Below are 14,037 nucleotides of genomic sequence, written 5' to 3' on the forward strand. Positions count from 1 at the left end.
CTATGTGTTGTCTACTCAGGAAAACTTAAGTGATCATAAAATCCGTAACAAAGAGAGAATTTTTTTTTTTTTAAACCACAATTCTATATACATCCCTATCAGAGTTTCACAAGGCATTTTTCATCAATATTTGTAATTTAAAGCATATTAACAAAAAGATTTTTAAGCTATATTTTATGTATACAAAAGGGTCACAGATGGTAAAAAGATTTGTTACCGTGAGGTAGTGTAGCGTTTTGTGATTATAAAATTAATCTGTCTCTAAATCTGTTTAAAGAGTTTTTGCCATATAATGAGCAATATAAATTATTAATATTTTCATGTTCTTAGGGACTTTCACAGCCATAATTTTACCAACACAGCTGTTTGACCCAGTGACATCATGTTTTGCATATTTTTGCATTTTAATGAGTTAGTCATTTAAAAGGTTACAAAGAAACCATAACTCATAAGTAATTAAATTATTTAGCCGAAGAAGTATAAGAAGGTCTTCTGACATAGGTCACTGTGGGAAGGAAGGAGCATCAGTGTGCCGAATTGCACCTGTTTGTTGAAGATAGGTACAAACCAGAAGCTTTACTTTTAGATTACAAGTGGCTGTTTTCTCGGGGAAGTGACTGAATACATGCACATGCTAAAACCAGCTGAATTTTCTGTCATTGAGATAGAAGGTTTTTAGACTGCAGTCACAAACAATGCTCAACACTAAATGGGAGTTGTCTTTCAAGACTTGGATAACTTCAAGATTTTACAGAAAACACTTATGTGCATGATGTATTTTCCTTTTACAGTACTGAAATACAGACCTTCCAAGAGATTGACGTTTAATCTTTTTTCTGTAATGGTTTAATACATACAGATTCTTGGAGATGAAAGGTAAAGTAGAAGAACTTGGCAACTGGGGTTGCCTTTCTGCAAGCTAAAGATGTTACAAATCCAGACAAACCTCTGAGCCCATCAAAATATCTACAGTTCAGAAAGAGAAAATGTTTACAAAAAGATTTTACATGATTACAAAAGGGAGGGAAATGAAGTGTATTTTAGAATAAATTTACATACTTTTTCATGTTGTGCTACATAAAAAATACATACTTAAAGACTATTTGGGGGTATATTCATTATGAAGTACAAATGAGAATAATTAAGACATACTGTGACATTCTCAGGGAGGAGGCAAAGTGGATTTGAAAATGAATTTGCAGTTGAGAACTTTCACTGTCAGCTAATGGGATGCCTAGAAATACCATAGAAGCATTAAAAAATCCCACAATCCAGCTTCATCTCTGCACCTTATTTGAGCATAACTTTCAAAGAGTAACTGCTATTCTCCTTGGTTTCCCTATCGATAAATGAGAACCAATAATTACTTGTTACTTGTGTGGATTTTATGAAGATTATTTGATTTGCCATTGTTTCTGGTGCATTGCTTTCAAAAAGTTAAGTTCTGTAGAAATCTGAATAACATTTTAATTAAAATCTTAGTGAAAGCATGAGGTTCTTGTTTGAGACCTTGTACCCCTCTGACGCTTCTGAAATTTTTGTGGGAAAAGAAAATAAAATAGTTTCTTAAGAGAGAGGGGAAAAAACTTTCAGAGTGCAGACTTTATTTACAGAAGGGGTACCTATAAGGCATCATTAAAAGATGCTGGGCCTTGGGGGTAACTGGTGGATTCATTCTTTCACAGGTTGTATGGACCCCAAAGCTGTGTGCACTTAGTGAAGAGCAGGAACTGTTATTGCAGCCTGGGCAGTTGATGTGGACGGATTATTTGCAGTCCCGCCTGTGTGGCTGGGCTGGATTCACTTCCATTCAGCCTCTGGTCATTTCTCCAGATAGCCCGAATCTGACATCAGGGAACATTGGTGGGGCTGGGGTTTATTAAACAACGTTTCCAGCAGTATTTGAACGTGAACACAGTTCTTTTCTGTTAATTCACAGAATTCAGTTAATGTTATAGCATAGTTTCATGTATTTCATTTGCCATGAGAAATAATTTTCTGCTGAAAATCCAGTGAAATTAGTGCTTGTAAAGGCACAGAAGTTCCTAACCAAGAATACAGTACACAACTGAGGGAGTAAAATCCTTATAATTCATGGATGTATTTGTTCAGTTTTGGCCTTGGGAACGAACATCATAAAACAGGATTGAAGATCTTACGCATAGACATATTTGGGTTGCTAATTATAGATAGATGTAAAACATTAATTCTTTTCAAAACTTTTCAGCAGTAAACTCGAAATGTGGTAACAGCTTATATGGTAGTTTTTTTCAGCCTTGAACATTGGTTTGTTTCGTATAGCTGTGCTAGCCCCAAATTAACAAACAGAAAGTAAAGCATTTTAGTGGCATCTTTTATACTTTCCAGCATAAAGATACTATATATGGCGAAATAAGATGAATACAGTTCTGCATGCAGATAGATATTGACCTAATGCAGTGAGGAATTAGAAGGCAGTAACAGAAAGGAAATGAAGAGTTTATTGTTTTTATAGCTCTAATATCCATTAAAAGTTAGTAACACAGCAGGTGACAGTTTGGGTAAGTGTAAAGTGAATGTTTTGAAATAAATAGCAGTTGGGTGACCTGGGATGTCAGGGCTCTAGACAAGGGTGTGTGTTTGTCAATATATCCTACATGTTTTACAGACTCCTCAGGGAACAGGGGAAGATACAATTTCACCTTTTCTGTGCCAAAACATTTTAATTATATCTTCTTCCAAGTACAGCGGTTCAGTAACCAAGGAGCTGACATTGATGCATGTGTTGATAAAGCTGCAAACATTCAAAATGAGATTAACAAAGATTTTGAGGAAAGGGTGACAGCTAATTTTGCACAGTATTCTGCATCTAATTCAGGTCAGTGTAATGATAGAATATTTTATAACTGTTGTGTCATCCAGAGGGACTTTTATGATGCTTTGTGTTTGTGAGGATTTGTGTATATGAAAGTATAGTTCTTAATACATCATTCAAACAGGTTATAACTTTTTTATTGAACGTCTATTGGTTGTAGCCATAAACAGGAATAAACTTCAGCATTTAGAAGCAATTTTATATATCCATCAGCATTCATCACAGTAATAGGTTCCTTTTGTCTAATTCACCTTGAAAGTATTGACTTCAGATGTGAAATGGAACCAAAACTACCGTGCCCGTTTTGCGGCATCGCTTAATATTTGCAAAAAGATTGGATGGAAAGTTATATTAAGTGTATTTAAATAATCAAACTGTAGTTTCTTTGTATTGTGTGAGACCTTTTGAGAACATCTCAATGTATTTCTGCTCTATTCTCCTCCTTGTTTGAAGGCAACTGACATTCTTCTTTCACTTTTCTTTTTGTTTGTGAAATTTTCTCCTTTTTTTTATCCACTCACTTCTCCATCTGCTTTCACTTTTGTTTGCTTGGGCCGTCTCTCATCCCAACTTGATAATGAGGAATGCGGTGTGACCCTGACCTCTATCAGCCCATGCATGACCTCCTGACTCCCCCACATAACCTTTGACCTTCTCTTTGACAGCTTGATTAATTACCCTGTGTTATGATTTATGAGTAAGTGCTATGTAAAAATAATAGACAACAGGTGGTCCTCTAAAAACTTTTTGTGGCGTGTTTTCTTTTCCTGCCTAACTTGATGAGCTATTTTAAGTTGGGAACTTAGTGAGACAATGTGTGTTTGGCAGTAACACAGCATTTTTACACACTTGGACACAGTGCTGGAATTCAGGCAGCCGAGGTGTAGCCGGGATGGAAATATCGCAAAGTATTAGCAGGGTGCAGTTGCCAAAATGTACATTGGGTGGAAACAGAAAGCGGAGTCAACTGACATTTCAGGCGTTTCAGTCTCAGGTCACGTCTTGAGAAAATTGCTCAAATAATGGAGGGGGCATTTTTCAAGCTGAGCTGCATCTCCAACAGCTATGTTTACTTTAACGCTTCACTAGTGACTTCTGATTGGTTGTCATGACCTCATCCCACTGTTGCACCTACGATGTCGCAACAGTGACATAGATGTACCCTTCTCGTGGAAAAGATGGGAAATGAACAGAACATACATCTTTCAGAAAGATGAATGGGCATTGCTGTGTCCATTTTAACCACGGGCAGATTTAAGAGCTGAGTACTTTGAGTTGCATTTCCCCTGGGAATTAACTCAGGTCTTGTTGCCAACGATCCAAATAGAAACCTGAACTTGAAAATTCAGGTTGATAAAGCTTAGGAAAATGATCTCTTTCAGACCCTCGCTCGCCGTCCAAAAAAGATAGTTACATAGGTCAAAAGATTCCTCTCCAGCCCTGACCTCTCTGGTCACATATGGTGTCCCATCTTGGTGGATTAATATGCAGAGCTGAATGCTTTCAGCTCATTATTCATGTGGCCAGGCAGAAGAGATTTCAAAAGATTTGGAATTTACCTCAAATACTTTGGGGTTCCTTTTTTTAACCTTACTGTTGTTGTCAGAGGCAATAATTTTGGCATTGCTTCCCTTTCAAACATCTTGCTTGAACTTCCAGCGAGAGGCAGAAAGTACCACTCCATTTTACAGTGGAAAAGGCCCTTCTACGTTGTTTTGGCTTTGTAGTAAAGGTATTGTAATCGAGATTCATCATTCTTTCCAACACTTGACTTGTCAGCCCGCTTTTCCTTTCATCATCATTTGCATTAATCATAAGTATTAATTGTATTTGTATTTATGAACCTAAAAGTAGAGTTCGCACACAGTCCTCTACCTCCAGAAGTAGTTACCTGGAGGATGCTGGTAGGTAGTGTAGATTACATTTTACTTACCTTGAAGCGTTAGAATTTGGGGAAATAGCTGTTAATTGTGTGTTGTAGTCTGAGAGAGAAACTGTAGTTGTATCCACTGAACTCATAGATCAGAGGCTGGGACTTGTATTTGTCAGTGTCTGTCCTGATTATTGCATCTCATCACAGATATACTAATGGGGAATGCAGGCAGGCCTTGGCTTCTGTGCAACATCTGTATTCTCTCAGCCATGTGGTAGATAGAGCATGGGGCTTGGCTTCTTTCAGTCAGCTGAAGATTGATGCGTGGGGGGATTGTCCCAAAGTTTAGCTGTTTACCATGAAAAAACTTTGCACTTTAGAGAGTGGTTTCTCCTTCTGTATGCACTGGACACACAGGAGAAAACTACTCCAATATTACATACTTGGAAAACATACCTAATGTTTTACTGATGGTGGCAAGCTCTAAAACTCTCCTGGATGATGGTACTTACTTGCATCGTAGGTCGCTACATCTTAAGAATGGTGTAAACTCATCATAGCTGAAATTGATATTTTTAATGACATTGTGAGGTATATACTTCTGAACACAACTTTCATTTAAAAAGGTACTTTTTAATGAATGTGATTTTGTCTTTGCTTAGCAGCCATGCCAAAGACTGTGTAACTTGCCCATTATTAAAATTTGCTAAAGGCCTTTTTTTAGGTATTAGTGGTCTTGTGTAGTCAGTTTTGCATTGACTTGCACTCTGCTCAAGTCCACTGCGTTACTGAGGAGTTCCACCTTTTTTTTAATTTTCTGAATGCTCTGAACTTTAATGGTGCAGCTATGCCCACATGAAATACATTTTTTAAAAATTAATTGAAGTTAAAAGCCACGTTGTTTAAATAGATGTTGTTTGGAGCTGAGTATTCCTTTTCAGTAGAAAATGCTTGGGCTAAGGCTGAATGAGAGAGGTTGTAATTGAGTACAATTTTACCAGTCTTTTTGTTTTTCCATGTTGCTTTATACATGTTACTCTCAAGTCTTCTTTCTGGTGCCATTGTTTACATCTTGCAATCTAGGATGCAGAAGTACAAGGGAATGGTAAATACACTACACTGTGTAAGCAAAACAATCTGAAAAGAGATAACTTTCCTAAGAGAAAGTCTTACAAATTATAAGATTTCATTTTTTCTCAATTATGAGAAAGCCTATCTCAGTTATTACTTAATTATTTTAATTGTACTGACAGGAAAGGCCTGCTATCTGGAAGAAATAAAAAAAAAAAAATTAAAGGAGACATGTTACACTGCTTAAAATGTAATTGATAAAAATCCTGTAATTGATTTATGAAATAGTGAATTTAAAAATGGAATCATATTTCATCTGTTGATGTCTATGTGAAAAATTGACATTGTGTCCTCATAAAATTGGACAAATGAGTCATGTAATTTTCAGTTACATAATCAATAACTTAGACAAATTCTACTTCTTTGATGATTTATGTGTCTGTTTTGTGGTCAGCTTAAAGTGGACAGAGTTTCAAATCCCTGTAACACTTGTAGACCTGTGATAAACACATGAATTTTGCGTTTGGCATTGTATAGAAAGCAAAACGAATCGATACGTGGAATGTCTCTGCTCAAAACAAGCGGGTCAAGAAGATGAACAGTATAGAGAGCCCCAAAACCACCAGTCTGCCAAGTGCTGTGAAAACTTGGTCCTACTCTGCCACTAGCAAGCTCAAAAACCCGTCCTTTCCTCTGAGGCGTGTAATTTAGGAATGTTTGTAAGTGGTACTCTCCCCTGCAGTGGATTTCAAGCTTCGAATTTTCCAAGTTCGAAATTTTATCTGTTAATAGTACAGCATTGTGTGTTAGTGTGACCAGCAACGGCATGGGTAGATCTTAAACTTTATCTTCCTTAATTTTCCGTTTTCCTTTGCCCTCCCCCCCTTCATTTATTTATTTATTTGCCTGTTTGTTTATATTTATCCCAGTTCAATTCACTCAGCAGGGAGGGCAGGGGAGCAACATGACAGGAGACCACTTACTCAGGGCGCCGCGTCTAGCGAGGAGGCAATTTTCTCTTTGGCCTATGGTGACCTTTTTTGACTACGTCCCTTACGCCAGAGACAGTGTCCTGAATGCCTCTATTTCACCCTGTTTAGCAGAGTGCAACCGTGCCCTTTAACTTGGTTTTTGGTGGGAGGAGAAGCTACGGCAGACGTTTGAGAAGGGCACAAGGACGAGGGGTAGGAACTCCCTTCAGATGCGATTTTGATAACTAGTCGAGTGTGTCCAACTGTAGAAAATCACCGAGTGACAATCTGTCTACCTGACAGTGGCCACAATGCGCTACAAGGTTTGTGAATGGCTCTACAGATTAGAATAAAGCAAGCCCAAATAAAGTATCTTTTGTTGGCGTGGGCTTGGTTTGCTCTGGCCAGCTAGGTATGGGGACCTCTTTGATCCTCATGCCTAGCCCAAGTGCAAAACGAAGCACCAAGTGAAAAGCTGGAATAAAGCTGTTCGGTAAGATAATTAATATAGACGTTTCCAAAAAGTAAGTCTTTATTAAAATTTACTTTTAAAGGACAGCTTGATTTTGACTGGGAACCCATGGTAACTTTAAGGACTCATCTGTTAAATGCACGTGCTTCTCTTTTCTCCCCGCGTTTGCGATTATATCTTCCACGAATATTACAATTCTTGTGTGATTTGCCATCATTTAAAAATCATAATAAAATGATTGGCTGATTTATTCAAGATTTATTTCTCATTCATAAATTCATGTATTTTTCAACTGGCTCATTTTCTGAGGCACAAAAATGCAGCTGGTATGCTCAAAAGCATCCTGCAGGTCACAAATTTTCTCTGGGTTTGTTGAATACAGGACATAATCCCAGTGAAGTTTCAGAGCAGATTTAAAGATGTACTTAAAAGTCATCCCCACAGTAAAAGAGTTGACTTGTAAGCAATACCACTGAATCAGTTTTGGTATTGATTCATTGTTACTGCCGCTATTGGCTTCTGCATGGTATGCTTGTTGTCAGCTAGACAAAAGGTTTTACTATTTTAAACTGCGGTGAATAATTTTCACATGCTTTCTTTAGTACATATATATATATGTGTGTGTGTGTGTGAAATCCCTCCATCCTTTTTATTTTAAAGGTTTTTATTGGCTGCGTATAAAGCTTTTTATTCATCATTATGTAGAGTTCTTAAAATAATATTTTGCTTTTAGTTCTCATACTGTTTTCTGAAAAAGTCGTATAAAGTGCTTATGAATAAAACAACATATTAAATTATTTTAAAGGTAAAACAGGCAACTTTTCTGACGCTGAGGGATGTGTATGAGCATAAGTGCACGCACAGACACATATTCACACATCAATATCCCTTTAATGACAGAAATGAAACAAACAGAATATTCTTAAAATGCCCTTCTATAAATTATGTTGTGTGAACTTACTGAAATAAATATAAAAGTTTTTAAGAGCATTAAAGTAAATGCAAAGCATTTTCAAGCATTAAATCTCCCTTTTCATATTTCTTCTTTTTGTGTGTGTGTGTGTATGTGTCTCTTCTAAAACAGGAAGGCTATGGAGTAATAGTACTGAATCCCAATGAGAACTATATTGAAGTGGAGAAGACAAAAGCCCAAGTACAGCTGTCTTCTGATAGCTCAGATGAACCTGCAGAAAAGAGGGAAAGAAAAGATAAAATCCAGAAGGAAACAAAGAAGCGACGTGACTTCTACGAAAAGTATCGAAATCCACAAAAAGAAAAAGAAACTATGCAGATGTATATTAGAGTAAGTTTCTTTTTGTTTTGTTTGCCCTTCTTTAATGATGTATAGATATGTTTACTGTCCATATTGGCTAATAAACAGCATGCTTTTTAAAAACCAAAGACATTCCCGAGATGGCATTCAAGTGTTCATACAGAGTTCCTGGCTCTTTATTCTATTGATATTTTTTGTCACTTATTGAATGTGAAGTTTTGGAAGAGTTACAAAACATTCCTTTCTAATTTCAAAGGGGAACTTCAAATGAACCCCAGAGGAACTCACTGGTGCTATCAAGAAAGAGAATGATTTAAGGAAGACTTTGTAAAAATGATTTTATAAACAGAGGTGTGCATAAGAAACCTTCTACTGCAGCTTAGGCAACATATTAGCTTCACATGTCATGCATGCATTTATTGTATTATATTCTTTTATATTGGGGAGGCAGTAGTTATAGCTTTATAGTTTTTTAACATATTACCTGCTGAATTAATAATGTACTGTGGAAAATACCGGTGTTCATCTTGTGTGGTAGCAGATTTACCCTATAATGTATTGTTTTCGTATGAGCAGTCATCCATTGTGTTTCAGCTGAACTTCTGAAGGCAGATAAAGGACGAGAGTTATTAATATCTTAATAAATATTTAAGCTAGAATAGTTCGAGAATGGTGTAATGAGGAAACTCTGTCCCTTGCTCTTTTCTTACTCAGTGAACCTTTGCACTTTGTAATGCTACCAGCATGGGATCGTTATAACAGTGCTACCCGAGGATTTCTAATTCTGCAGGGGGCACAAACAATATTATTTGCACTTTGACACATTCTGCTTCATATACATACTATGCATTATACATTTGAGACTGAGTCATGCAATTTCCAAAGCCCTTATTATGAAAGTTAGCATTTTCATTCAGTGGTAAAACAATGTCAGAAATGCCACACTGTAGTTGAAACAGTAAAAATGTATATCCCTTTCTGGTGCGAAACAGAGAAAAATCCAGTTGAAGACATGTTAGAATCATCTTAAATTTTAATGTGTTCCTATTAATTGTGGTTTAGCATAACAATGTTTGTAGGAGAAATACAGCTGTACTGGCTAGTTAAAAGAGTTTATAACCTGGATGCAAGATTATCACTAATACCGTAAATATTACTGTGTCTTTTGAGAAATATCTCGCTACTCAGTATGGGAAACAAAAGGATGCATATACATATTCAGAATCACCAACAAGGCAGTGGTTTTTCTATCTGCTGCTTTGTATGAGAGATGCCATTCTGCCCACCAGCCAGACCGGGCTTCTTAAGAGGGGGGCTACCAGCCTTGTCTCAAGGTCCATCAGAAGCCAGTGGACAATGTTGCTGTATTGTCCAGAAAGGCATTTAGTCAGCATTCTGGTCCTGTGTCCCCTTGTTGAAAGTGAACCAAGTGGACCTTTTTTTGATACCATTTTAGCAGTTCCACCTTCTTGTGGTTCTTTTGCTTGATGAGGCATGAAATTTGACTTCAGGAAGTTTGACTCCCAAAACATAAAATGCATGACTCCATCCCATTTTCCTCTTTTTTGCAGCTCTGTGTCTCAAATATGACTGTCGACATTCCCTTTATTTGATATTCTTCAAACCAAGGAAAGAAAGGATAAGTTTTGGTGAAAGTGTGGGTGGTGGTCTCCTTTCCTAGGAATATTAACTGAAATCATGTTTTCTGATGCAGTTGGTTTATTCTGAAAGAATTCTTTGGGTTTTTTTCTTTAGTAGTCTCTAGTACAGAGAGGTTTTTGAAACGGGATGAAAAAGTCCCTGCTTTGGTGTGTGGCAGGACAAATTACTGCAATTTACTTGCCTATCTGTTTCTGAAACAAAACTGGACCACCGATAGGATGCCATTTACTCTGTTGGGCAGAACTGCTAAGTCTGTAGGTGGTTGCAAGAGGAGCTGTGAACATAGCATGCTCTGCTCCACCTTCCAGGCCACACACACGGTTGTCAGTCTGTCCAGGCATCGCACGATGCAAACAAAATGGTGCAATGCCATATTTGCAATGTATTTCTTCCCTCCCATGCTTGGGTCCGTAGGATTACTTCTGCTACAGGAATCGCCATTCGTTTGCACCCTGGGACTTGCTGCCAGGCTTACTGCAACCACAGGCTGGTGGGGGGTACGGTGTTGGACCTGGTTTGGGGTAATCTGAAAGGGCAGTTTAGATACAACTTTTACTTACTGTGTAGCATAGTATACGCTTGACTCACTGGGCTCTTGAAATAAAACATATTGTCACTCTACAGACTCTACAGTCTTTAAGGGTGGTATATGCTTCATAATGATCTTGTCAACAAGTTTTGAAAAACCTGAGCAAGCCTTACGTCATCTCTGCCAAGCAGGGAAAACTGGTACAGAGAGACTAGATGAAAAATATCTTCACAACAAGTCATCAACTGCATCTAGCATTGAAGGAAAATTTGTTTGTGTCAAATATGCTGGAGAAATTGTTTCAGACTGTTAAGTAGTAGGAATAAATATCCTCAGTTATGTTCTCATAGGGTCATTGAGATCTGTTGTGATCTGATGAGGAAATGCCATTTGAACAAATTAAAGCTGTCTCGATGATGCCGCCACTTGTGCAGTTAGATTTTCCAAGAATTGGAAAAATTGAACTCTTCCATAGAAAATTTCTTTTAAGTATTTTCATTTTCACAGAAAAAAAAAGCAAATAGCTGGGCTACTCAAAAATATGTAAAAGCAGAGTCTTAAAATACAAAACCTCAAATTGCACTGTATTTTTGTACAAAATGAGTACAAATAAAAACGACTATGGGAGTGTGTAGTGCATTAAGCATAGTGCTTGAAAGATCAAAGTACTTATCGTTTCATGCTGGAAGTTTCCTTAACTATGAAATAATGTACTTTCTGGCATACATTATAGCTTGTTAAAGGGACTGATTTGGTCTGGGCAATAAACATCATGTCAAACATTATGGCAGAAAAACCTGCTTAATATGGTTTGTAGTAAGACAGAATTTTTTGTTCTTGAAAACATCTGCCAACTGAATTCACGAGTGAAGACAGAAAATGTCATCAATTCAGTAACAATCTTATAAATTTGGTTTCTTTTTTGTTCATGCAAACCAAGGAAAAAACTTCTTGATAATCAGCATTACTATAATACTTTATGGAATGATTAAACAAAAGCATTTTACTTTTATATAACATGCTAATGAATGCATATGAATTTTAATACTCTTACTGTTCAGATTTTAACAAGCATATTGCCAGCAGATCATTTTAAAAGCATCTGTTTTTTAATGTGTTGAATGGCGGATTGAGTCAAATAGCTAAATATGTACATACATCGTTTTAAAAAACATATTTCTATCCTTATAGATACTACCATTTTTTCTTAGACCACCAGAGGCTGCTGCTGTACATATTGGCTAATGCTTCCCCCCAGAAACTTAATACCCTAGCCAACCTTCATTTATTACTGAACTAAACTGAGAATTTGTTGATCTCTAACCTTTTTCTATGGAAACAGATCATACAGGCTTAAATGTGACATGATTATTCCCTCCATCCTCCAAGCCATCTCCCACTCCCTACAGATTTTCACATCGACAGTGTCTTCTCTATGTTAAAAGACACTTAGAAATGTAAATCAGTATTTATCCCCTTCTAAATAGCATTCACCACTTAAACAAGTATACTGAATGGATTCTGAAATGTTATTAAAAGAAAAAGTATAAATCGCATAATTTTATAATAATAGTAATTTGCAATAATATTGTTGCCGCAATAGTGGAAGGATATCAAAGAAGCAATGAAGGAAGAAGTAGGAAGAAGTACATTTATCAGACCAACCGGTGGGGTCAGGTTTTCTGGGCAAAAGGGGTGAGCCTTTCCTAGGCCTGTACGATAGGAATTTTGTCCTTTCTTTTAACCGACCTTAGCTGCTTTAATAATTCTTACTGCAAATACTATTTTTACTATAGCACAACCTATAACAGCGCTATTTATACGAACAGCATATCAATGAAATTAAATTAATTTTGGATGTAACATACTTTTCAAAAATAATTTTTCCCGTTTTCTGCGAGAGATTAAACAGAAAAAGATCATGTGCAACTAATTAATTCATTTCAACTAAAAATGGTCGCATCAGGATAATTTGTGCCAGTATTTAGGAGAAAGTGGTAAAAGGCAGGTTTATTAATATACGGTTAAGTACGCAGCGACTGCTGGTGGGCAGGAAATGCTGGCAAGCGTGCGAGCACAGTTGTGCCATTTCTGCTTATTGTTCGGTACGGCTGACACGAGCCGTTGCCCGACTGAAGGTCACCGCGGAGTGTCCGCTTGTGCAGGGTGACCTTTCGGTGCAGCGGATTTATTTCATGTTGGAGATGGAGCCGTTTCCCGGCGTAGCCGCGGTCCCGCCAGCTGCGCGGGTCTGGCCCCGTGGCCGTCCCTGGGCAGATGCAGGCTCTCTCTGCCTACCCTGTGACTTGGCAAGGTGCACGCCTGCTCTCGTCCAGAGCCTGTGTGACTGCATTAGCGTGCTGCTGAGACCAAGCTAATAAGCCCTTTATTCCACCAGAAGAGACAAAATGACAAGCGCTAGGCAGACAGCTCCCAAGAGGTAAGGGACATGCTCCAGCACAGAGAAAGTCCGTGGCAGATCTGCACATCAGGACTCAAACCTCCAAAGTCTCAGTCCAATGTTTATGTCACAGTGCCTTTTTTTTCCCCTCTTACAACTATAAGCATTATTTTACCTACACCTCTGAAATAACACATGGTTTTGCTTTGTCCGTATTTACCTTTTAAAGCCTATTACTTCCTTACGTTCTTGAGAAATCTCTTCCACTTCTAAGCAACAGCAAAATCATGCTGGCAATGGAAGACTGGTGAGAACTGCTTAGAAACTACCCATGCTTTATTGTTCCACTGCGTGTTCGGCGTTAAAAAAGACCGCAATTCAGGTGCTGGGACGTAAACGCGTAGTGACATTCTGGGTGCCACAGGGTATTTGGGACACCTGGAGAGATCTGGCTGATGTCTTGTAGGACTTGCACCACCCGAGACCTGCACCACCCTGGTCCAGCAGCTGGAAACCAAGCAGAGGACTCTAAAGCAGCTACAATGGCACTGGGCACCTCCACTTAGGGGTCTGCATCATTCCTAAAGGGCCAGATAAGCTTTAAGTTCCCATAGTAGTTTCTGTATAACAGGAAGAATATTTATCATATTTCATTCTATTGATACTACAATGAACAGGCATCTTATATTAAATAGCTAAAGTATGTAGAGATTAAACTATAGCAGTATGCAATAATTTATGCATAAGCTATTTAGCTTGTGCAGTTAAATGAGGTATTGTAAAAAATCCTGAGACTGTAAATACTTCTTATAGTATGTTTTGTGTCTGCTAGTCCGGAAAAGTTATATTGTCTTCTTTTCCTTAAGCAAGTGAGAAATCAGAGACACAGATAATCACTGAAGGAAGATTTTGCATCTCTTCAAGAGCACCA

The 14,037-nt window shown here is 37.7% G+C and overlaps 1 protein-coding gene across 4 annotated transcripts in view; it reads left to right on the plus strand.

Annotated features, from left to right (window-relative positions):
- FAM172A (family with sequence similarity 172 member A) overlaps positions 1-14,037 on the plus strand; it is a 272,178-nt gene that overhangs the window by 121,992 nt on the left and 136,149 nt on the right. For all 4 annotated transcript variants that reach the window (XR_003922007.2, XM_030004919.2, XM_030004920.2 and 1 more), the window contains exon 7: positions 8,326-8,544. Coding sequence is in view for 3 of the 4 variants with exons in the window: in XM_030004919.2 (XP_029860779.1) it covers positions 8,326-8,544 (219 nt within the window). In the remaining variant the exon portion in view is untranslated. The remainder of the gene's footprint in view (positions 1-8,325; positions 8,545-14,037) is intronic.

This window comes from Aquila chrysaetos, chromosome Z (assembly GCF_900496995.4).
Source record: "Aquila chrysaetos chrysaetos chromosome Z, bAquChr1.4, whole genome shotgun sequence".
In the NCBI taxonomy this organism is placed as follows: domain Eukaryota; kingdom Metazoa; phylum Chordata; class Aves; order Accipitriformes; family Accipitridae; genus Aquila; species Aquila chrysaetos.